Source organism: Callospermophilus lateralis, chromosome 13 (assembly GCF_048772815.1).
Source record: "Callospermophilus lateralis isolate mCalLat2 chromosome 13, mCalLat2.hap1, whole genome shotgun sequence".
Taxonomy (NCBI): Eukaryota; Metazoa; Chordata; class Mammalia; order Rodentia; family Sciuridae; genus Callospermophilus; species Callospermophilus lateralis.
Window position 1 is genome coordinate 42150627 of NC_135317.1, and position 24529 is coordinate 42175155.

Consider the following 24529-nt stretch of genomic DNA (forward strand, 5'->3'; position numbering starts at 1 on the left):
TGGCTTTGAATTTTCAATCCTCCTGTCTCAGCCTCCTGAGCTGCTGGGATTACAGGTGTGCACCACCATGCCTCAGTTAAGTCTGTTTCTTAACCCTAAGTGTGATTATATGGGTGTGTTGCATGTTCATTTGTGATAATTCACTGAATTGTACTCATAATTGGTACACTTTTCTGTTTTTGTATATACTTAAACAAAAAGTTTAAAATAAAACTCACTGCACTAAGATATCATATTTCACCTCTCTTTGTCAGAGATCAAGGTGTTTGATGACACTTTCTTGGCAAGGGACTTTTCAGTTATTGGGATCTCTATTTTGAAGGAACCGCAATCCCATTTTTCAGGATTTATGCTACAGATATTCTTGCCCATATACAAGATTATTAATTGCAACATTATATAATATCAACAGATTGGAAACAACCTTAATTTCCATCAGGTTTTAAGTAAATATAATATGCCTATATGGTGAAGTACTCTGCAATTGTAAAATATCTAGAAATGCTTTATATACTAACATAAAATACCTCTAAGTTAAAATGTGTTTTGCAGCTACAGAAATACACTGCACTATTTATATAAAAAGGATCAGGGTGAAGAATATGTATATTTATATAAATATATAGAACATGCATATGTATTTTTTCTTGAATGTACATACATCTTTAGAAGGATAAACAACTGTAACATTGCTTTCCTGTGAGGAGGGAGACTGGGTGGCTGGGAGATAAGGCAAGAGGGATGTTTACCTACATACTCTTGTATTTCTGCATTTTGAGCTATGTATTACCTACAATTTAAAAATATCTGGGAATTTAATAATGAAATTTCTTTTCCCCCTCAGACATGGCAAATATGTATGTCTTACTCCGTGCTGTGTCTACTGGTTTACCTCATATGATTCAGGAGCTGCAAAATCATATCCATGATGAGGGCCTTAGAGCAACCAGTAACCTTACTCAGGAAAATGTGAGTTGTGTATAAGGAACTAGAAAGTTTTTTTTTTCTTTCTTAATAATATTTACCAAGAGTTCTTCTTTTGACTGTTACAGAAGAAAGAAAAAGTCTTGTCAACAAATAAAAAATATCTTTATTCAAATATTTTAAACCTAGAATTTGTTGGACTCATTTTGGAATTATCAAGTTATTATAAAACCATTAAATGAGACTCCTTCTTAGCCATACTAATATGTTCATTTAGCAGTTAACTTCTCACAGAAAAATCTGTTTCCTATTTGTTCATGTTTACTCGTAATTGGCAAATTACAAATAAATTACAAATATGTTAGTGATCCTCACATCACTAATACCGTCTCAAGAGTACTCTACCAACCAAATAACAATATTTACAAATTGCATTTCTTTCATAAATGTTCCATCATGATGGACTACCTTTTTGTTATTACTAGTATTGCTTGATAACAAGATAAATATAACATGAAATGTCACTTCTACCTTAGTAGAACTGTATGCTTATCATCTTTAATATAGTTATCTGTGTATGGACATTGTTGCTTAGGAATGCTTATTAGATTCTCATTATTGGTGTTGTAGATTTGTCTTTAGCAAGTAATAATTGTTAGTTTTTATGTTTTCCCATCGGAAATCATAAGTTTTCCAATTTTGTGGAATAGTTGGTTGTCTTATTTGTTACTCTTCTTAGTTTACATTATTAGGTTTATAGAGACAGGGTATTGAATGACATTGGGCATGGAACAATGGAGTCTTGTGTCAGGGCTGGAAGATGGAAATGTAACAGAATGCATTTGCATCGGATTCAAATCAGCTACCTTAGATACCAACTTCTCCAGTTATCTCCATTTAGAGGGAAACTCATTTTTGTACTAGTAGCTATTTTTTTCTTTCCTTCTGAGATGTAAGGATTGTATTGTTCAGTTCCATGGGTATCTAGTCTTAGAGATGCTGGCTTTTTTCATTCTTTTCTCTGTTTCAGCTTTCAGTGACTTTGTGGGTGGTCTTTGTTTATATAACCCTATGAAAGTGATAGATCTGGTATTTCAAAGACTTATTCTGTTATCTTTAAGATACTGTGTTCAACATAAAAGAGAAATATGCTTTTGATGGTTTCATTTTGGGGACATAATAGACAGTCGTAATGTTGAATGACAAAAGCTAATTTCCCCAGCAAACTTTTTGCTTGGATAAACTTTACTCTTTTGTTATTGTTGTGGTTGTTGTGTTAGGGATTAGAACCCAGGGCCTTGTTCATGCAAGGCAAGCACTGTACAAACTAAACTATATTCCCAGTCTGTAAACTTTATTCTTAAGTCTTTAACAAGACTAATTATATTCTTGATTTATTTTAAAAGGTGGTTTTATATTTTGTATTTTATATTTAAATTTAGATGCCAACACTATTTGTGGAGTCAGTTTTGGAAGTACATGGTAAATTTGTTCAACTTATCAACACTGTTTTGAATGGTGATCAACATTTTATGAGTGCATTGGACAAGGTAACTTTAACATATGTATTATATATATATATAAAATTTTGTATCATTTGTTAGGCAGTGTCAGGATTAGGCTTCTAAGTAGGAGATTTCTGATCTGGACATGGAGATTAACCTTAAGTAACTAACTTAAATTTGAAAGTCAAAATAGGAATAACATAAGTTTTAACTTATTAAATGAATTGTTAAACTGAATGCCTATGTAATTTCCTATTATTATGCTATGTAAGCAGAATTGTTTATATACGAGTATCTTCTGAAAATGCATGTATAATTTTAATATTCTTTAGTACTGATTATTTCTTCACATATACCACATAGGCTATTTAAAATATTTGAATGGAAAATATATTTCACAAACTTGATTTTGTTATTCTATGTAGGAAATTTGTAAAGTTTTTAAAAAGTAGCATTATTTTATTTATGTTCAAATTTTAGTTTAAAGAACACTTTGTAATAGGAATGGAGCTCTATTGCTTTTGGACCTTTGGCAAGGCAGAACAATTTGGTGGAAGTGTGTGGTGGAGGAAACATGTTCACCTCAGGGCTAGGGAAGGAGGAGAGAGTTTCTCCATATCCCTTTCAAGGGCATGCCCAGGTGACCTACCTGCCTTTACTAGGCCCCACCTCCTAAAAGTTCCGCCACCATCTATGCACCAGTGTCATAGACTGGCTACCAAGTCCTCAACACATGGCCTTTGGGAAACATTTAAAATTAAATCATAATAGGTGGGTTTTTTTTTTTTTTTTTTTTTGGACAGCAATTATACCATATATTGAACCATCTGAACTTTCGCCCTAGTGCTTGTGGCTAATTACACACCTGTTTTCTATTTAGGCCCTTACATCAGTTGTAAATTACAGAGAACCCAAGTCTGTCTGCAAAGCACCTGAATTGGTAAGTTTGATGGTTGCTTAAATGCAGTCTTATGAAAAGTCAGTATTTGAAAAGGAAAGCTGAGCACAATCTCAAATTAAATTTTTTTTGGTAGCATTTTTCAGAAAAAAAATAAATGAAAAATTATTTTCTACAAACCGTTTCTTAAGGAATAACTGGAGGAAAACATTTCATTATACAAAGTGTGGATTTTAAAGTGTATCTTTTTTAGCTGGGTGCTGTGGCGCACTCCCATAATCCCAGAGGCTCAGGAGGCTGAGGCAGGAGTCTCGAAAGTTCAAAGCCACCCTCAGCAATTTAGCAAGACCCTAAGCAACTCAGTTAGAACCTGTCTCGAAATAAAATACAAAAAAGGGCTAGAGATTGGCTCAGTGGGTAAGTGCCCCTGAGTTCAATCCCTGGTACTCAAAAAACAAAACGAAGAAGAGTGTATTTGCTTTGAAATAATATACATTACTTTTATGGAGATTTTGTTGTATCTATAGTTAGTAGGAAATCTGGTAAGTTGTTGGTAACCTTTGAAGGGAACTTGCTTCCAAGGATATTCTAAGATTTTAAAAAGTCATTGTTCTTTGTAAGAATTTACAGAACTATTCAAAACTCAACTACGTGTTCTTTTAGAAATTTATATTATTTTTATCCCTGTTTTGTCAGTGTTTATTTAATTTTTGAGTTTATTTTGTTTTTTGCTTCTAGTGTTTTCGTGTTTTTAAAATTTATCTTGCCACATATATTTTAAATTATATAGTTCATGTTCATGATTTTTAAAACATTAGTCTAGAATGTCAAAGATTCCATCAATTAATTTTATTTTGTATTGTTGCCACTTAACCTTCTTTGAGGCATAATAAGTCTAGAAGGGCCCTTTATAAGCTATATTATCAATTTCTATTTGAGCTTGCGAAGTACTGTGACAACTTACTAAAGAAGTCAGCAAAAGGGATGACTGAGAATGAAGTAGAAGACAAACTTACGAGTTTCATTACTGTTTTCAAATATATTGATGATAAGGATGTTTTTCAAAAGGTAAGTTATAAATAGAAAAGTTTTGATTTGCATCAACAGCTTTGTTTATTTTTGAACTTAAAGTCATTAGAAAGGAAGTAAGTTTAAAATTTTTTCTTTAATGTAGTTCTACGCAAGAATGCTGGCAAAACGTTTAATTCATGGGTTGTCTATGTCTATGGATTCTGAAGAAGCCATGATCAATAAGTTAAAGGTAGGACATACCAATGCCCTAGAATTTATTCCACCAGTACATAAAGATGTTTATTGCAGCATTGTATATAGTAACAGGTAATAATTCATCAACAAGGACTAGATGGTTAAATGTATGCTGGTGTATTCATATAATGGGGAGATACAAATACTGCATTAAAAGGACAAAATGTCTTCGTATATATTGATACGGAAAGATCTCCAAGACAGTATCTTTAAAAGAATTCATAATACTTATAAATGAATTTACTAAAATATTTCTTACATGTATTAGAGTACAGTTGAACTTCAGTTAATTTTATATCATTTTAACTTATACGCTGATAAAAATAAATTTTTCATCACTTCATAACTGGTATTAAAAATATGTCTTAAATACCCTCCTTTTTTAATTGACTGTGACTGGTATTGCCAGTAATCTTTCAAATATATTTGATGCTATGTAAATCCCAAAAGATATCTTACTAATAGTAATAAAGCATTTTGTAGTGTTGAAATAGCTATGTGGATTGGTATAATAGTTTCTATGTTTAAAGTTAATATTTTAAAATTATTTCATAATTATGTATTTCACTTCTACATTGAAAAGGAAAGAAATTTTTGAAAAATTTTAAATAGCTTCTTGGGATTTTAAATAATGTAGGCCTTGGGTGTAAGCACTATATGCAAGGATCTTTAAAGAACTAACATCAGCAATACATACTTATCAATCATTGTGATTTATTATTTTTCTTTTTGAATCTTTTTTTCACAGCAAGCCTGTGGTTATGAGTTTACCAGCAAGCTACATCGGATGTATACAGATATGAGTGTCAGTGCCGATCTCAACAATAAGTTCAACAATTTTATCAAAAACCAAGACACAGTAATAGATTTGGGAATCAGTTTTCAAATATATGTTCTACAGGTATGAATATGTGTTTTCTTATTAGCATTTATGAATCATCTCAATACGCTGATATAAAGAATTAATAACTGAGTGCCTCGTTAACATTGATTTCAGTCAATGGATTATGGCTTCCATAGTTATAATGATTTGGAATGAAATGTGCCATGATAATAATACTTCTGATTTTTATTGAAATTTTGAGGAAGAAAAAAGAACTTAATGCTTAAACATTTTATAAATATTTTCTTTCAAATTAGATGTTGATTTTGTTTTTTGGGTTTTTTGCCTTTCTAGGCTGGTGCATGGCCTCTTACTCAGGCTCCTTCGTCTACATTTGCAATACCCCAGGAATTAGAAAAAAGTGTACAGATGGTAAGTTTGCAGGAAGACATTAACAAATCAAAGGAATTTTAGTTGTGCAAGTTAAGCACACACTATACATTGATCCATACCCTCAGCTCCAGTAATTGTTTTTGTATTATATCACTTTCAGTATTTTCCCTAAGTCTTAATGGCTTATGTGCTAGAAAAATGTTTACAAAATAGAGTCTGTGTCCTTCAGAAACAATAAATTATTATATTTAGTAGAATCAAAACTAAAATGTTGAGGGTATAAAAGGAGTTCCTTTTCACGATTTATCTCTTATTCTTAGTAAGTCTAGTATCTGTTCTTTTGTTTTGTTTTGTTTTAATCACTGAGTTATATGCTTAGCCTTTTTTCCCTTTTTTTGGGAGGGATACAGGGGATTGAACTCAGGGCACTCGACCACTGAGCCACATCTCTAGCCCTATTTTTTTTTTATTTAGAGACAGGGTCTCACTGAATTGCTTAGTACCTTGCTTTTGCTGAGACTGGCTTTGAACTCAATATCCTCCTGCCTCAGCCTCCCGAGCCATGTGGATTACAAGCATAAGCCACCATGCCTGGCTTAGTATCTGTTCTTAAGCAGTTTTAAGCTTAGAACTTTTCATATTGGAAGAAAGTTTAGAACCCAGCATTTAAAAAAAAAAAAATCTTAATTCTATTTGAATTTTGAACCATTTGTATACATTGTTTATCCCTTGTAACATTTTTATTTCCGCCTTGTAATTTAGATAAATGTATGTGGAATGAGAAATAATCCTAGAACAAAAATGTTTTTGAAGCTAGAAATTTAAGTAAAAATTGCTTTAAACTTTGACTAAGTAGAAACCCTAGAATGCTGACCAAAAATTTTCTAAAATAACCATGGAGAACATCTTTTTTTTTTTTTTAATAACAGCTGTTTATATAATTCATATAATATATCATTCACTCATTAAAGAGTCACTGATTTTTATCCAGAATGCTTATGAACTAAAATCTTTCAGATTTTTTCCCCCACTAGATTTGAGAATATTTGAATAATGATATCTTGGGTATGAAACCAAGTCTAAACACAGTTCATTTATGACAATATTCACTTTATGTTCATGGCCTGAAGATACTTTTATAGACTATTTTTAGTACACCTGCATTTTGACTATGACCCATCATATGAAGTGTGAAATTTTCTGCTTGTGATATTACGTCAGCCTCAAAAAGTTTCAGATTTTTGGATCATTTGAAATTTGAGATTTTCAGATTAAGAGTACTCAACCTGCAGTATATCCACAGAATTTGGCTACCATCATTTAGAACATTTTCAATGCCTAAAAATTGCCCCTAAAGAAATCTTCTATTTATTAGTGGTTCCTGTCCATTTTTCCCTAACTTATCCCCTCCTTCCACTCCAGGCAGTTTACTTCCTGTCACTGGATTTGCCAAATGAATATCTCATGTATGTGGGATTATATCAGATGTAGCCTTTTGTAAGGCAATAAGCAATTTAGTAAGACCCTGTCTCTGTCTCAAAATAAAGGAATGTAGCTGAGTGGTAAAGCACCCCTGGGTAAAATCCCCAGTACCAAAAAAAAAAAAAAGAAAAAGAAAAAGGCAAGTATTTTATTTTTGTCTTTTTTTTTTTTTTTTTAAATACAGTGTAGGCTCTAGAATTGTAATTTCTGATTTCAGATATATGTTATAAAATTAAATATGCTCTGACTTTGGGAAAGTAACTTTTAAATCTTTTGTTAAACTGATTATTACCTCAGAATATTGATAGGAGAATGAAATGATATGATCTATTAAAGCACTTAGTGTGGTATGTAGTACATACTCATTGACAGCTAATAGTAGAAATAATAGTTATAGCAGTTGTATTTGTAGCAGTGGTGGTGATAGTAGAGGAGAGTAGTATTACTGGTGTAGAGTTGAGGATACCACACACAGGTAGACTTTCAGTAGTCAAATATGGGTCATTTTATAAGAAATAACATGAAGAAGACCATCCATCTTTGGATGGTCAGAACATTATGTTAGGTCATTAAGTGTTTTGAAGTTGTAAACTAGGTCCCTGGGGTAGCTAGGTAAAGCATTTTAATCTGTTTGTGACTAGGCAAGAGAAAGAACATTAATACTGTCTCTTTTGACAGTCTTAAAACTTACCTCTTTTGGCGGAGCTGGGATTGTGGTTTAGCAGTAGAGCACTCGCCTCACATGTGCAAGACCTTGGGTTCAATCCTCAGTACCACATAAAAATAAATAAGTGAAATAAAAGTATTGTGTCCAACTACAACTAAAAGATAAATATTTAAAAAAACCTTACCTCTTTTTTGGGCTGGGGATGTGGCTCAAGCTTGCCTGGCATGTGCGCGGCGCTGGGTTCGATCCTCAGCACCACATACAAATAAAGATGTTGTGTCCGCCGAAAACTAAAAAATAAATATTAAAAAAAAATTTCTTTCTCTCTGTCTCTCTCTGTCTCTCTGTCTCTCTCTCTCTCTCTCTTTAAAAAAAAAAAAAAGTCATTTGGAATGAATCAGTCTCTTTCTCCATCTTTACAACTTACCTCTTTTTGAAACCCTTCTTCTCCAGTTGAAGTTAAGGGAGAGAATGGGGGCCAGCAAAAATAGTTCTCTTTTAACTTTATGTCCTTTTTTCTTCTCTCTTTAATTATTTTCCAAGAAGGGTTTTTAACCCTTTGAGCTTTATTAATTTACAACCATCGTTAGGTTTTAGTTTCTTCATTTATAAATAGGAAGTGAGTTTTTCTGACTATGAAATTATGATTTCAAGACTACTTAGTTCCTCTAAGTACCAGTAGAGGGAGCTTATCCACATATTTTGGATTTTTAAAATTTATTTTTTGCAGTGCTGGAGATTGAACCCAGGGAATTGAGTGTGCTAGGCAAGTCTTCTACTACAAAGTTAAGCCTCCAGTCCTTATCCATATATGTGTGTGTGTATGTATGTATATATATTTTTTCCCATATGAATTCAAGTTTTTAACTACATAAAATTGAAATCATATGTGTACTTAAAAGTATACATTCGTTTTGACTTAGAAATGATTCATATTTTTTACATCTTAATCTTAAATATAGCCATTTACCAAAAATTACTTCTCTTTTACACATAATTAAAACTATGCAAATAAAACTGTAGTTGAAATTAATTTATTTTTCATTTGAAACCAGTAAATCCTAATTGCTGTATTTCTTTTGGACTTAGTTCAGAAACCTAAATAATATTAAAGAAATATCTAGTATCTATTAATCAGCTGTCTTTTGGAGATGAATAAGTTTATTAAGTATCAAGTGTCAACTTTTAAGATCTTTTTAGTTTTAATTAATAAATCCTGAAATGATATTTGAAAAATGCTGTCCTTTAACTTGTTTACTTTTTAAAATGTTTTTCTTTTTGTTGTAGATGGACATAATATCTTTATTTTTATTTATTTATTTTTATGTGGTGCTGAGGATTGAACCCAGTACCCCACATGTGCTAGGTGAACACTCTACTACTGAGCTACAACCCTAGCCCCTAGCTTGTTTAGTTTATTTATTTATTTTGGTCCTGGGGATTAAACCCAAAGGTGTTTTACACTGAGCTACATCCCCAACTCTTTATTTTTTGAGACAAGTTCTGACTAAGTTGCTTAGGGGCTGGCTCACTAAGTTGCTGAGACTTTGAACTTTTGGTACTACTGCCTCAGCCTCCTGAGTTGCTGGGATTATAGGTGTGGACCACCATGCCTGGCTTACTTGTTTACTTTAAAGTGAGAAGTTTAGTTATCATATATGTCTTACTAATAAATTTTGATAATACAATTACTTAACAATCTAATCTAAGCAAGGTCTTGCAACTTTTGTCTTTGTAGTACCAGGTCAAATAATAATTACATTTATAGCTTAGTCTTTTTTGTTCTTGACTAGTTATATGTGTGAGAGTCTTTGATCAGATTTTAATCTTAAGGATGAAGGAATATTTCCTTTTGGCATATATTATCAATATAACCTATTGAGTAGTACTAGTTGCTGGGAGTATAAAGAAGTAAAACAGTTTCACAGCTTGCAATATACATCTTGAAGCTAGAGCAGCACTTAAATGGTTTGTAAAGAACATTTCAAAAGTTGAGTTTCTCATTTCTAAAGATGTTTTGGTTTGCTTTTTGTCCATAAATTGTGTTTTATGGATAAATTATGAGTTGTATATTATAATTGAATTTTATTGTCACTCTGAGAGGTTATTAATTAGTCAAAACTACTTTCTTCTGGAATCCTCTTATGACATACTTTGATTAGCTGTCTGAATTAGAATCAGGATGACAAAATTGTTAAGTATCCCAGGTACCAGCCATTTCCTATTTATCATGTAAAAGGTTTGGTGGAGGAGGATGCTTTGCCACTGGAGAGAAAGCATGTTCAACAAATTTCAGCTTCCTAGAGCTAGGCAAACTTGGAATAAACTGCTGAAAGAATTTATTGATTCTTTTGGTTAGAGCTTTAAACTTTCATAGTAAGGATGGATCATAGTATAGCTAATAGACAAAGTGTTGCTGATTGCTTTTTTTAAATCTATTTTCAAAATATATTTGATATGTAACTAAAAGTTTTAGATGTTACATATGGCACTTAATGCTGACCATGTATGTACAGTTCTCAACTTTGACTTGGCTACAGTTGTGTATTTTTTTATTATAAAGAAATCAACTTTTTATCTTCTCATATTTCAGTATTATTTTCCTACTATATATTATGTACTAGCTCTTTTTTGTTTTTCTTTTCTATTTTTGGCACTGGGGATTGGAACCCTGGGCCTCTTGCATACTAAGCACATGCCCTACCACTGAGCCATATTCCCATCCCCTGTAAAAGATATGAACTTTGTATTTTTGGACTCATGTCCAGTAATTACACATTCAATCCTGGAAAGAAGGTTTTAAGGTTTACCTACATTGGGGCTTTGGCTGTGGCTCAGTGGTAGCACACTTGCCTGGCATGTGTGAGGCACTGAGTTTAATTCTCAGCACCACATATAAATAAATAAAATAAAGGCCTATCAACAACCAAAAAAAATATTTAAAAAAAAGATTTACCTACATTGACAGAATATAAAATTTACTCATTCACAATAATATCAACAAAATAATATCCAAAGAAGAGTTCCCTGAAACTTTCTTTGGATTAGGGTTTATATATAGAAGTTAAATCATATATAATACGTCATAGCCACACATTTTAATTGGTCTGCCACATCAGTAAGGATATTTTTTTGGCAAATCTGAAATAATAAAATTATGACATTTTTATGCTGAAATGTATGTGATGGTGCATTTGGTCAGTAATTAGAATTTATAAAGTCTAAGTTAATATTGTTTGAAAATAATGAATCATTGACTATGTCATTTCTGAATTTAAACCAGAAGTAAAATTTGCAAATGATGTGGTTTAATAGAAAAACCTGAACAAGGTTGTCAATTAAAAGAGCTTGGGTAGATTGGTATCATTTTACTGATAGTAATAACAATTTACTGTACAGCAGAAATGATTCAAGAAGAAAAATAACCTACAGTTTGGCTGTTTACCTTTGTGCAGGCAATTGACTAAGTTATTCTGCTCCACCCACCCATTTTTTTTTTTTTTAAAGGAAGGAGAGTCTTGCTATGTTGCCTAGAGTGGCCTCAAACCCCTGGGCTCAAGTAGTCCTTCTGCCTCATCTCTGGAGTAGCTGGGACTACAGACATGCATGATTATGCTTGGCTACTATGATTTTAATGTTGATGCTTTGATAAAGTACTTATTATGTATAGGAATGTCACAGTGCAAGATGCTGCTACCCCAGGCACAAAGTGTTAATATAAAATTATTTTGCAAAGAACAGTGGTTTTATTAAACCTGTTGTAATGTTATACCTCAAAAACAAAACAAAACAAAAACTCTGTGATAACGTTTTTACCAGCACAGATATGTTTTGTCATCTGTAAAATGACAAGGTATATCATATGGGCTATAATGTCTTCTAACATGAACTTTTAAAACTTTTTTAGTGTGGGATAACTAAGTATAGGACAAGCTATAGTAGCTGAAAATAATTTGATTTTCTTTTCTTTACAGTTTGAATTATTTTATAGCCAGCATTTCAGTGGAAGGAAACTTACATGGTTACATTATCTCTGTACAGGTAAACTGCATTTAATTATAATTAGTTTAATGAAATTTATCTTATATAATTGTGTTAATTTAGAAAGAGATTTCCTATAGCCAAATTATGGTTTTTTAACCATTCCTTCTCCATCTGCCTTTCTAGTTACCATACAAGCAACTAATAATGAAGTTTCAGTATAGTATTTTCCCTTTTTAGTAGTGCTGGGAATAGAACCCAGGATCTTGAGCATCATAAACAAGTGCTCTACCACTGAGCTACAGTGCCTGCAGAAGTACAACACTTTTTAATAGTTTTTCATAACTATGCTATTTATAATGTTGCTGCTTTTAAAGAACTTATTACATTTCTATAGCCAACCACTTTTTGTAGGCGTTGGAAATTTTATTTAGAAACATAGACTTGATGGGTCAGACAGATACTCTTAAGAAACCTATTTTCTTAGTATACCAGGATCCTTAGAAATTTCAGTAACTATTATAGCACCATAAGGATATCTAGCTATTTACTCATTACACTGTAATGGACTGCAGTAAAAAAATGTTTTTTTGAATAAATCTCAATTAATTTTCAATAGATTCCAGTGTAAGAAAACTTTATTCACTATTTAATAATTTCCTTTGCTTCTTTCTGGAACAATAAGGGCCGGCTTATTTATGGTAGTATTAATATCTCTATGATTGAGCATTTTGTGCAGTTGTGCTAAGTTGCCTAAAGATTTAGCCAAAGCAAACATTCAAAATTTCTTTTTGACAAACTATGCTTTGAAAAGTGCAATTACTTAACTTTCCCTCTATATGAAAACGGGAAATATGTTAATCTCTTAAGAAATGGTGCGAGGAAATCTGATCATCTGCCATAATCTTCATTAGAAAACCTTTTCTCCTCTTGCCTAAGAGAGATTGCATCTAAGTTACCATGTAACTTATCATTTGTTTGACTAATTTATACCTTGATATATGATAACTCATTATGTTAGTAACACATATAGCATTATCTACACAAGTTTATTGAACAAATTGAACATTCTAATTTTTTAGTATGCTGAAATAAAAAGCTGTTTCTTGATGTTTCTTCATAAGTGGTCATGTGATAGTTGACTATTTTACGTATTTTGAATTTTTTTTATTCTCATTTAGTAAATATAATTAATTTTAAAGAAAAATTTTACTGTTTACTGTTATAGATTTTGTTTTCTAATAAAACTAATATATTTTAATGTAACTGAATTTTGTTTGCTTTTATGTCCCCTGAATATTTGTCTTGTGGAATTGAATCTCTTCTGGTCATTCACATGCCTCACCATTTATCACTCTGTCTCTTAAGATAGTTTTATTGAGGGATTCAAGTTTTGCTGTTCAGCAGAGTTCTATAGAGAAAGAAACAAGGAGTTTATGTATGTAGTTTTAGCCACTAAAATTTGACCTGAAAATTGTTATCAATAACATTTAAATAGGGAAGAGAACAATTTTTTTTTTTTTTTTTTTTTTTTTTTTTTTGCTGTTTTTGAGCTCTGCTGACTTCACAAGAAGATACCAGGATTTTTTTGTTTTGTTTTGTTTTGTACCAGGGATTGACCCCAGGGGTGCTTAAACACACTGAGCCACATCCATATCCCTTTGTATATTTTATTTAGAGACAGGGTCTTGCTAAGTTGCTTAAGATATTGCCAATTTTCTGAGGTTGACTTTGAACTCTGAATCCTCCTGCCTCAGCCTCCCAAGCCCCTTGGGTTACTTAGGCATGTGGCCTCAGTACCCTGCTTGATAACCAGATTTTGAAGTGCTTGTTTGTTCATGTGTTTTATCTTGTTTTAGTGTTTTGTACATATGCTTTCATTGAAACCAAAGTTTCTTCCAGGTCTGGGGATATAGCTCAGTGGTAATATGCTTGCCTAAGCATGCACAAAATCCTTGCACTGCAAAAAATAAACAAGATGGCCTCGGGTTGTGGCTCAGTGGTAGAGTGCTTGTATAGCATGTGTGAGGCACTGGGTTCAATTCTTAGCACTGCATATAAATAAAATAAAAGTCCATTGATAACTAAAAAATGTTTAAAAAAAAAAGAGTTCTTAAAAATATTTAAATACACAAGAGAACCTAAATAGCTTCTTCCTTTTGCAAAGAGAGAATAACTCTTAAGTCCATTTCTTGTTTTGAATCATTGGTACTGAAAACACCTATCACCTATCATTGAAACCACTAGAAAAAGTTGGGGTTTGTTTCCTTCCCAGTTTTATTAAGATATAATTGACAAAAATTTTATTTAATTGTAGTATACAATGTGATGTTCTAATGTATATGTTATTTGGTGAAGTCATTAAATTAAGCTAATGAAAATATTTGTCACCTTACATGTTTACATTTTTGTATGTGGTGAGAACATTTAAGATATAATAACAGTTTTCAAGTAGACCATACACCATTATTAACTGTAGATCCCATGGTATATAATAGATCTCTACAACTTCATTTTTTAAATTATTATTTTTATTATTAGAGCTTCATAGTTAATACACAATAGTTGGGTTCATCCCAAAAAATTCATACATGCATGAAAATTGATTTCAGTTCATGATCACTCTTCTTTCCCTCCCATCCCATATCCCCCCATTCTCCATCCTCTATTCCTATGTAGACTTCTTTTCGTTTGTCTGTTAATTTTTGTATTTGATGGGTTCTTATCCTTCCCTCCCCCTTTCCTGTATTTTACTTTATTTATAATATATGAAAGAAAGCATTTGACCTTTGAATTTCTGAGTTTGGCTAATTTCACTTAGCATTATAGTAGTTGCAAATGTCATAATTCCAAAGTCTTGATCAGAGTTACTAATTATCTCTGAGCATGGAATGCAGCCTCTGGAGTAATTAATGTAAAATATAGTTTAACTTAAAATGAAGAGCTTTAAAGTCAAAGCTCATGCTGGTTTATTTTATAATTCATTGCTGTATGTGTAGTCACTAAACCATGACTTTATGCTTTAGGAAGTTCTTTTGCATGTTATCTTTCCATATTTTTTACATGTTACAGAGCACATACATGTTTTGATACTCTTTGTTACAAGATTTTCCATGTGCTAATATGCTGCTGCCTCATTGTTCAAACCCATGGGTAAAGTTATGATATCTTAATTGTAATTTATATTATATATGCAAAACTAGTAATACCTCCATTCCCTGCAAACAAAGCAAAACGACTGCATTGTTAGCTGGAATGACTTTAAAATAATTTAAGAAGTCCTTGGTTCTCTGTTGCAGGGGGAAAATACCTGAAATAAACAATTATTACTCAGATAATTCTGAATGTTTCTTTAAATGATTAGTTTATCAATTTTTGTCTTGATTATAGGTGAAGTTAAAATGAACTATTTGGGCAAACCATATGTAGCCATGGTTACAACATACCAAATGGCAGTTCTTCTTGCCTTTAACAACAGTGAAACTGTCAGCTATAAAGAGCTTCAAGACAGCACTCAGATGAATGAAAAGGAACTGACAAAAACAATCAAATCATTACTTGATGTAAAAATGATTAACCATGATTCAGAAAAGGTATGTGGTAATGTTCCCCAAAACTTTAAAAACTGCAAAGATCCCATAAAAATGTGTGAATATTGATGCTGCTTAAAGTAAGACTATAATTGTCAGTGATCTTTGTTCTCTGAAAAGCACTTGAACCAGCTACATTCCTGCAAGCCCAATATGGTTGTGAACTTAGGAGTCAAGAGAATGCTATGTAAGCTGGTGCCTAGGTCTGTTTTCTGATTTATTTGTCCTGTACTATAATGTTCTGTACTGTAATGTTACTGAAAAATTGTAAAAGAATTGCCATCTACAGGATTCTAATTGAATCCTATAGTATACAGTTTTTAAACTGTAGATGGTTATAACTCCTTCTGGTTCTCCTTCCCCCACTATGTGTTCAGTTAATTTAATTTCATGGTTTTGAATCGGAAATGACAGCCTATTGATATCTATGTTATATATAGCCTTAACTAGTGTGATTCTGTCCCAGGTGTTCTCATGTATCTTAATGTCAGGACTCAGTTAATCACCATATTGTTTTTATATCCCTTATAATAATAACAAGAAAATCATATACTTCTAATTTTTTATGACTTTTCTAGTAACAAGTCTTTATTGTTGTTGCTATGGATATCATAGATGCTTAAATGGTTTAAAAAACAAATTCTGAAAAATGTAAAATTAAAATAGAATTGCTTTTTGCTTATTTAACAATTATTTTTCTCTTAATAAATTCAATAATAAATTGAGTTTAGTTCTTCATGCTTGATCATTATTAATTTCATGTTACTTGCAGTAAACTTTTTTTTAATAAATATATCTTTAAATGTAGGAAGACATCGATGCAGAATCTTCATTTTCATTAAATATGAACTTCAGCAGTAAAAGAACAAAATTTAAAATTACTACATCAATGCAGAAAGATACACCACAGGTAAGTGATTTTTAATGGCATATTGTTTTTAATGATAGCGCATTGTGGGTTTTTTTTCTTTTCTTTTCTTTTCTTTTTTTTAATACCAGGGATTGGACCCAGGAGTATTTAACCACATCCCCAGCCCTTTTTTGTTGTTGTTGTTTGCTTGTTTTGAGACAGGGTCTCACTGAGTTCCCTAGTACTTTGCTAAGTTGCTGAGGCTGGCTTTGAACTCTCAATCCTTCTGTCTTAGACTCCCAAGTCACTGGGATTATAGGCTGGTGCCTATAATCTAAGTTCTAAGCCTTGGATTTAACAAGTTCAGTTGACCCTGAGATCAAACAAAACTTTGTATCTCAAAATCAATAATATGATACATGGGCTGGGGATGTGGCTCAAGCGGTAATGTGCTCGCCTGGCATGTGCGGGGTGCTGGGTTCGATCCTCAGCACCACATAAAATAAAGATGTGGTGTCCATCAAAAACTGAAAAATAAATATTAAAAAAATATATGATACATCTTTTCTGGTTTATTCTTTGTTCTTTACATTTATGAACCTACAATCTAACAGAACTCTGTTGGCATTTTTCATTTTTAAAAAGTAGTAATGGTTATCTCGGGGGGCTGAGACAGGAGGATTGTGAGCTCAAAGCTATTCTTGGTAATTTATCGAGGTACTGAGCAACTTAGCAAGACCCCTGTCTCTAATTAAAATATTAAAAGGGCTGGGAATGTGGCTCAGTGGTTAAGTATTGTTGGTTCAATCCCTGGTACCAAAACAACAACAAAAAAAGGTAGTACTATTGGGTTGCTCCAGGGAAAAGTTTTTGTTTAGTCATATATGCCTTAAACCACATTAAAATGTATAGCTTGGACTGGGATTGTGGCTCAGCAGCTAATCACTCACCTAGCATATGCAGGGTGCTGGGTTCAATACTCAGCACCACATAAAAATAAAATGAAGGTATTGTGTCCAACTACAAGTAAAACAAAATATTTTTAAAAACATAAAATAAAATGTATAGCTTGTACTAGGGATGTAGCACAATAGTAGAGCACTTTCCTAGCTTATGGGAGTTCCTGGGTTCCATCCCCCCAAAAGTGTAGTTTTACTTTGCATTCTTAAAAAAACAAAAAAAAAAATCTACCTTAGGAAGTAGGATAATTTCATATTTTTTATTTTTATTATTTAAAAAAATTTTAAATTCTGATTTGTTAGATATAACAGTGGAATGTATTTAAATTCATATTACATATGTAGAGCCCAATTTTTCATATCTCTGGTTGTATACAAACTGTATTCACACCATTCGTGTCTTTATACATGTACTTTCGATAATGATGTCCATCACATTCCACCATCATATCTAACCCTATGTGCCCCCCTTCCACTCCCACCGCTTTTCCCTATGTAGAATTCATCTGTTCCTCCCATGCTCTCTTTCCCTACTCCACTATGAAACAGCTTGATACTGGTTATTTTAATGAATCATAATAATAGCCATTATTTATGAGGTGGTTAGCATGTGCCTAATACTGTTAAAACACTTCATGAACTAGATTTTTTTAAAAAGTCATGTTTGTTGAGATATAATTTATATATGGTACAATTTTCCCTATTTAATTTAATAGTTATGTGAATTTTGATAACACAAATATAAAAAATGACCACATACAAATATGGATATATATAGTACTATAGTGAAGATACAGAATATGTTACCTTGTTCTCCTTTACTTCTTTTTTTAAAAAAACAAATAGAGAAATTAATTTTAATATATTTTCATTTAAACCAATGGGTTGCCAACATAATTTGCAAAGAAAATAATTGTTAGTAAGATATTTCATATTCATTTTCTCTGTCCTAGTAATTCTTTGGAGTCTAATGTCTATTTAACACATAGCACACCTCAATTCAGACTAGACACATTTCACATACTCAGTAGCCTCATGTAACCAATCGGCTCCTTTCTTCATCTTTCACCTTTTGGTGAGACGTGTGCTATAGATTGAATGATAAGTTCCTTTGTTATGTGGTTTCTTGTTGGTTTCCATCAGAAAGGGATACTAATAGATGAACTTAGAATATACAAAAGCAGAGCGAGGTGTTTTATTCCTTCCTTTAAGACTCTAATTAGACTTTGAGTTGGTTTCTACATGCTTTTGGTGGGAATAACTTCAGTTAGGTCGCCTTCTCCTACAAGTTTTTTATAATGGCTGTCTCTTCTTTCACCTCCTAATTTGTTAGTTTCCCTCAACCTGGCCCTTACCTTTAATACAATAAAACAATTTTTACTCTGGTTCTTTTTCTTCTTGAATCTTGAGTAATGGATTTTTAATTATAAGAGAGTAAAAATATACCTCATCTCGTGTCACAGGCAATGTATATACACATATCAGATTAATTATATATTAAAATATAATGTATAAAATGCTAAAACTTTTAAAGAAATTATTTGTGTAACTTTGTGAAGAGAAATGGAAAACAAAAAGTACAAAATAAACAAAAACCTGAAAAATTAGATGATATTTGTAGTTAAAAACTTACCCCAAAGGGTTGAAAGAGACAGGAATTGTATTACTGGTCATTTTTGATATTTAGCTTGACCTGGTTTCTCCTTTGGTTGGCTTTTCCTTTATTGTAGTTTTTCCCTTTGCAGATTTCATTGTTGTTTTTTATTTCTCCTCATGGAATATTTTGCCAAGAATGTTCTATAGTGCAGGCTTTCTTGCTGTAAATTCTTTTAGATTTTGTTTGTCATGGAAGATTTTTATTTCCTCGTCAAATTTGATGCTTAATTTTGCTGGATATAAGATTCTTGGTTGGCACCCATTATCTTTTAGAGCTTGATATATGTTGTTCTAGGATCTCCTAGCTTTGAGAGTCTAGGTTGAAAAATCTGCTGAGATCCAAATTGGTCTTCCCTTATAGGTAATCTGATTTTTTTTCCTCTTGCAGCCTTTAAAATTCTATCCCTATTCTATATGCTAGGCATTTTCATTATAATGTGTCTTGATGTAGATCTGTTGTAATTTTGTAGATTTGATATCCTATAGACCTCTTGTATTTGATTTTCCAGTTCATTATTCATGCTTGGGAAATTTTCTGCTATTATTTCATTGAAGAGATTGTGCATTCCTTTGGTTTGAATCCCTGAACCTTTCTCTATCCCAATAAATCTTAAATTTGGTCTTTTGATGGTATCCCATAATTCTTGAGTATTCTGTTCATGGTTTTTTACCATTTTCACTGTGAGGTCAACTTTATTTTCAAGATTGTATATTTTGTCTTCATTGTCTGAGGTCCTGACTTCCAAGTGATTTAGTCTGTTGGTGATGCTATCTATTGAGTTTTTAAATTGGTTTATTGTTTCTTTCATTTCAAGGATTTCTGTTTGTTTGTTTGTTTCAGTATCTCTCTTTCTTCAAGTAATCTCTTGCAACCTGTATTTGCTTTATTATCTCTTTTTTGGTGTGAAAGATTTTTGCCTGTATCTGCTCACTTAGGTCATTCTTTAATTCCCAGATCATTTTAGTTATGTATGTTCTGAACTTCTTCTCTGACATTTCACCCACTTCGCTGTCTATGGATTCTTGGTTTGTTTGGGGCACTTTCCTCCATTGTTTTTTCATGATGTCTATTAGTCTTCCTCTCTTGCAGTGTAGATCCAAGTTATTTCAGCTTCTGCCCTATTGTCTTATAGTGTCCCTATAGGTTACCAATACCTCACTTTTAAGGGAGAGATCAATATTACAGCATTCAATGTATCCAACATGCAGCCATATACCAGTTTGCTTCTATTTTTTCCATTTACAGTTTTGTCACTATAAACAGAAATGATGAGTTTGGTTTTCTTCTACCTTATAGTCAATAGGTTTGCATAATGGTTTACGGTTTCTAATGATAGAAGAGGGGACTGTAGGGTTGGCTGAGATGTTTATGAGGTAGGATGTGAGAATATGGAGGTATTAGATTATATGAGAAGTGAAAGGGTAATCATAAGAAGTTGGCTGTTAGTAGGAGAAACAAGAGATAGGCAACCCCATGCAAGACTCCCTGTTACCTCAGCAACAGGGTTAACTGTTAGGACTCCTAGTAGTGAAACCTCTGGTGCAGCCAGGCCGACAGGGACCTTGGTGATGTCTTACCATGTCTTTATTGTTGTCCCTTGATAGAAGCAGTGATTTCCCAGTTTCATGGCAGTGGCAGTCTCAAGCCTATATGTACCCTGATGTTGGGCTGTGGAGCCATGCTTTGATGGATAAAGAACCCCAGTGTTGGGTGGCTAACCGTGTATCTTCCAGGCATGGGGCGGGCCTGTCCTCTGGATTTTGGGCCTCAGTGTGGCAGGCGGGCCTCTCCTCTGGATCTTGGGCCTCAGTATCTTTTCATTTTTAAATAAGGAAAAGTTGTACAACTTTTTTTGGTAGGGGAGGGTATATGTGGGAGTGAACCCAAGTGTGCTTATTAACCACTGAACCACATCCTCAGCCCCCCCCCCTTTTTTTTTTAAATTTTGAGATAAGGTCTCACTAAGTTGCTGAGGTTGGAGGAATTCATTTCTTTCAAAGATAAGTGTCAGGTAGAAAATGCTGCTCAAACTTTGATGCACAATGGGAACCACCTGAGGATCTTGTTAAAATGCAAATTGTGATTGAGTAGGTCTAGTGTGGTGTCCAGATTCCTGGATGAACCATTGTGAGTAGCTCATGATTTTTTTTAAAACTCAGCATTGACTGTTGCTTTCGTCTGGGATAAACTGTTCATAACACTTATTCTCCTGATTGTCTCTTATTTTCAAGCTTTGGACTCAGAATAGGATATGAAGGTCTATAAGATATCAGGCCCTTTACAGAAAACTTACATTCCCATGGTGGAGACACATGTTAATTAATGGCCATGAACTTTGAACCTCAAAGTGTTCATGATCCTGTTTTCTTGAAGGCTAATGAATGATTGCCTATGATTCATGGATTATATTTTATCTTTAAAAGGCTATAATGAGGATGCCATGTCTTGCTGCTTCTGTTTCTGTGAGCTCCACAAAGATAGCTTCTCTCTGGCCTATCCTTCATGACTGTCCTTGAGCCAAACAGAACCCTACATAACTCTTTCCCTTGAAACTTGATCCATGTGCACTGGGAGCTAATTATTGCATTTGCTACAACTCCATCTGCATTGTGATACAGAGTCTGTAATCGTTGCTAGGACAACATTCTTGAAAAATTATTATTCTTTGTCAGTTAAGTCCTAGTTTATTGCTTGTTGACATTACCATTATAGTTTTTAATAATGTAATTTTTTTAAATAACCTTCAAACGCGATATGTATAACCCAGAATAAATGTTTTAGCATTGGTTATGTGATATTGGGCATAGGATATCTGTAATTTGTTACTCATTATTGATTGAAAATTCTTTTAACTTACTGATAAAATGAATTAAAAACAAGTTCAATGATAGTGGCTCACTTGCTAATTTTTCCTTCTTTGAAACAGGAAATGGAGCAGACTAGAAGTGCTGTGGATGAGGACCGGAAAATGTATCTTCAAGCTGCTATAGTTCGTATCATGAAAGCACGAAAAGTGCTTCGGCACAATGCGCTTATTCAAGAGGTAAGAAGGGAAAAGTCCTCAAGACTTCTTAGGTAGAGGATATTATCAATGTACAGATTAACTCTTGTTTCTTCTTAAACATGATACAGACATAATCTCCAAATAGCATAGATCCTCAAAGAGATATTGCATTATTTAATGAGAATAGTACTTTCCTAAAATTTTGGTGTTAAATTTGGATTTGCTTTGGCTTGAATTTGGAGATTGAAATTCAGACTTGAACATCCAGACTTGTCAGTTTATTGAGACTTCTTTACAGTTATTGAAGGAAGTTGAATACATCAAATAGTCATTCATTTCATGTAAACAACAGTGTTTTACCATGTGATGGAGTGCTGAGCTAGACAATGGGGATGTAGTGCCAAGCAGCTAAGATGTGGCAGCACTTATGGAATTCATAATGGAGTAGAAATACATTATTAACAAACAATTTGCAAGTAAATGGAAAACTATATTATATGCTCTGAAAGGAAGACATACAGAACTACAAGTATGTATATAGAGATTCTGAGATATATATATATATATATATATATATTCATGTCTCTATATAAATGGTACACTAGGTAACACTTATATAGAGACATGAAATTCCAGTTGCTGGAGTTATCATGGTGGCGCACACCTGTAATTCCAGCAACTCAGGAGCTGAGGCAGGAGGATCATAAGTTCAAGACCAGCCTCAGCAATTTAGCAAGACTCTAAGTAACTTAGTGAGACCCTGTCTCAAAACAGAAGTAGTTTTGAGCACCCCTGGGTTCAATCCCCAGTATCAAAAAATAAAAAAAGAAAAAGAAGTCCTGATATAGGGGATGTTGGGGAAAGCTTTCTAGATAAAGTGATGTTTTGAGCAGAAAACAGAAAATGGAGTTAAATGAAAGTGAGGGGAAGTGTATGAGTGTTTAGATAGATTACTTAGTTTATGGTTTCATTTAATTATGCATAAACATTATTAAATTTTGTTTTGTTTTATACCATAATTCTTTTACAATGAAAGCATTACAATTTTTTCCCTTACTTTGAATAAAAATTCTTTTCAACTGGCATGTCAAAACTGATAGATCTGATTATTCTTTCCCTGTGCACTGCCTTGCTTTGCTTAAAAAATTTAATATGGAGCATGTGTGGTGGTAGATGCCTGTAATCCCAGCTACTCCAGAGACTGAGGCAACAGGATTGTAAGTTCAGGGCCAGCCTCGTCTCAAAATTAAAAAAAAAAAAAATTAAAAGGGCTGGGTATATAGCTCAATGGTAGAGCACTCCTGGGTTTAATCTCTAGTACCACAAAAAAAATAAATAGAATTTAATATTGTTCATGCAACTTACTTATTTGCCCTATCAATTCTATTTTGAATGATTTTATTCAGCTTAATTAATATAAGCTGAATATAATATTGGTTAATATAATCTAATTTACGAATGTTTGCTGAAACCTCAGTAAACTCGAGAAAGCTTACTGCTAATTGTTTAAAAATATTTATTGATAGCTGGTTCATTCGGGGTAGTTTGACTTCCATGTCTCTCTTAACACAGGTGATTAGCCAGTCAAGAGCTAGGTTTAATCCAAGTATCAGCATGATTAAGAAATGTATTGAAGTTCTGATAGACAAACAATACATTGAACGCAGCCAAGCGTCCGCAGATGAATACAGTTACGTCGCGTGATGTTGCTCTCCTCCAGTGTGGGTGTGAGAAGATCATTGCCATCACCATTCGGTGTGTTCCTGTGGGAAAAAGCAGGCCTGTGCCTCCATAATTTGGTCATTTGGCAGCCCCTGTTTTTCTGCTGTTTACAACATCACCAGTGCCACGTCATGAGCGTCAAAGAAAATGCCTAGAGATATTTCAAGCTCATGTCATTATGACATTTCTTAAAACTTTTAAAAGAATGAGTGAAGTATTGCTGAAATGTGGAAATTTGGTTGGGTACCATGCTTTCTCTCCCCTTCACGTTTGCAGTTGATGTGTTTTTTTTTTTTTTTTAATGTATCTTAAAGGACATAAAATAAAAACTTAAATATTGTAATATGACAGATAACATAATAATTGTATCTACATTAAAATGACAAACATGATATTGCTGCTTGTCAAATAAAAAAAAAATAAAGAAATAGAACGCCTTTTTTTATGTGGTTGGAGTTATCAGGATGGCCCCAAAACAATATATATCTATATAAAAATATTGATGAGTCATGTAAGCAGCTAATGCAGGTTTGTGTTTTTATCTCATTGGTTTAATTTATCTTCATTAACTCCTCCATGAAAAATATCTAAAATTATTGTATTCAGCATTTTAAAAATGCTTTATTTTTATGAATTTAGACCTGCATTGTATATGAACATTTTGAATATGGAAGACATAATTCCATCAGCAGCTTCTGGCGATGTGCTTATACCATAGACACATGTATGAGTAGTATGTAGTGACATCAAGCCTGGTATAAATGGAGCCTTTCATTCAAATTTGTCATACTACTGTTTTTATAACACA

The 24529-nt window shown here is 32.8% G+C and overlaps 1 protein-coding gene across 3 annotated transcripts in view; it reads left to right on the forward strand.

Moving 5' to 3' along the window:
• Cul2 (cullin 2) overlaps positions 1-24202 on the forward strand; it is a 103967-nt gene extending 79765 nt beyond the window's left edge. For all 3 annotated transcript variants that reach the window (XM_076872824.1, XM_076872823.1, XM_076872822.1), the window contains exons 10-21: positions 845-969; positions 2367-2474; positions 3310-3369; positions 4267-4395; positions 4502-4588; positions 5342-5494; positions 5771-5848; positions 11933-11999; positions 15330-15532; positions 16338-16439; positions 21922-22038; positions 23572-24202. In XM_076872824.1, coding sequence (XP_076728939.1) covers positions 845-969; positions 2367-2474; positions 3310-3369; positions 4267-4395; positions 4502-4588; positions 5342-5494; positions 5771-5848; positions 11933-11999; positions 15330-15532; positions 16338-16439; positions 21922-22038; positions 23572-23703 — 1361 coding nt within the window. In that variant the 3' untranslated portion in view covers positions 23704-24202. The remainder of the gene's footprint in view (positions 1-844; positions 970-2366; positions 2475-3309; positions 3370-4266; positions 4396-4501; positions 4589-5341; positions 5495-5770; positions 5849-11932; positions 12000-15329; positions 15533-16337; positions 16440-21921; positions 22039-23571) is intronic.
• Positions 24203-24529: the final 327 nt, after the last annotated feature.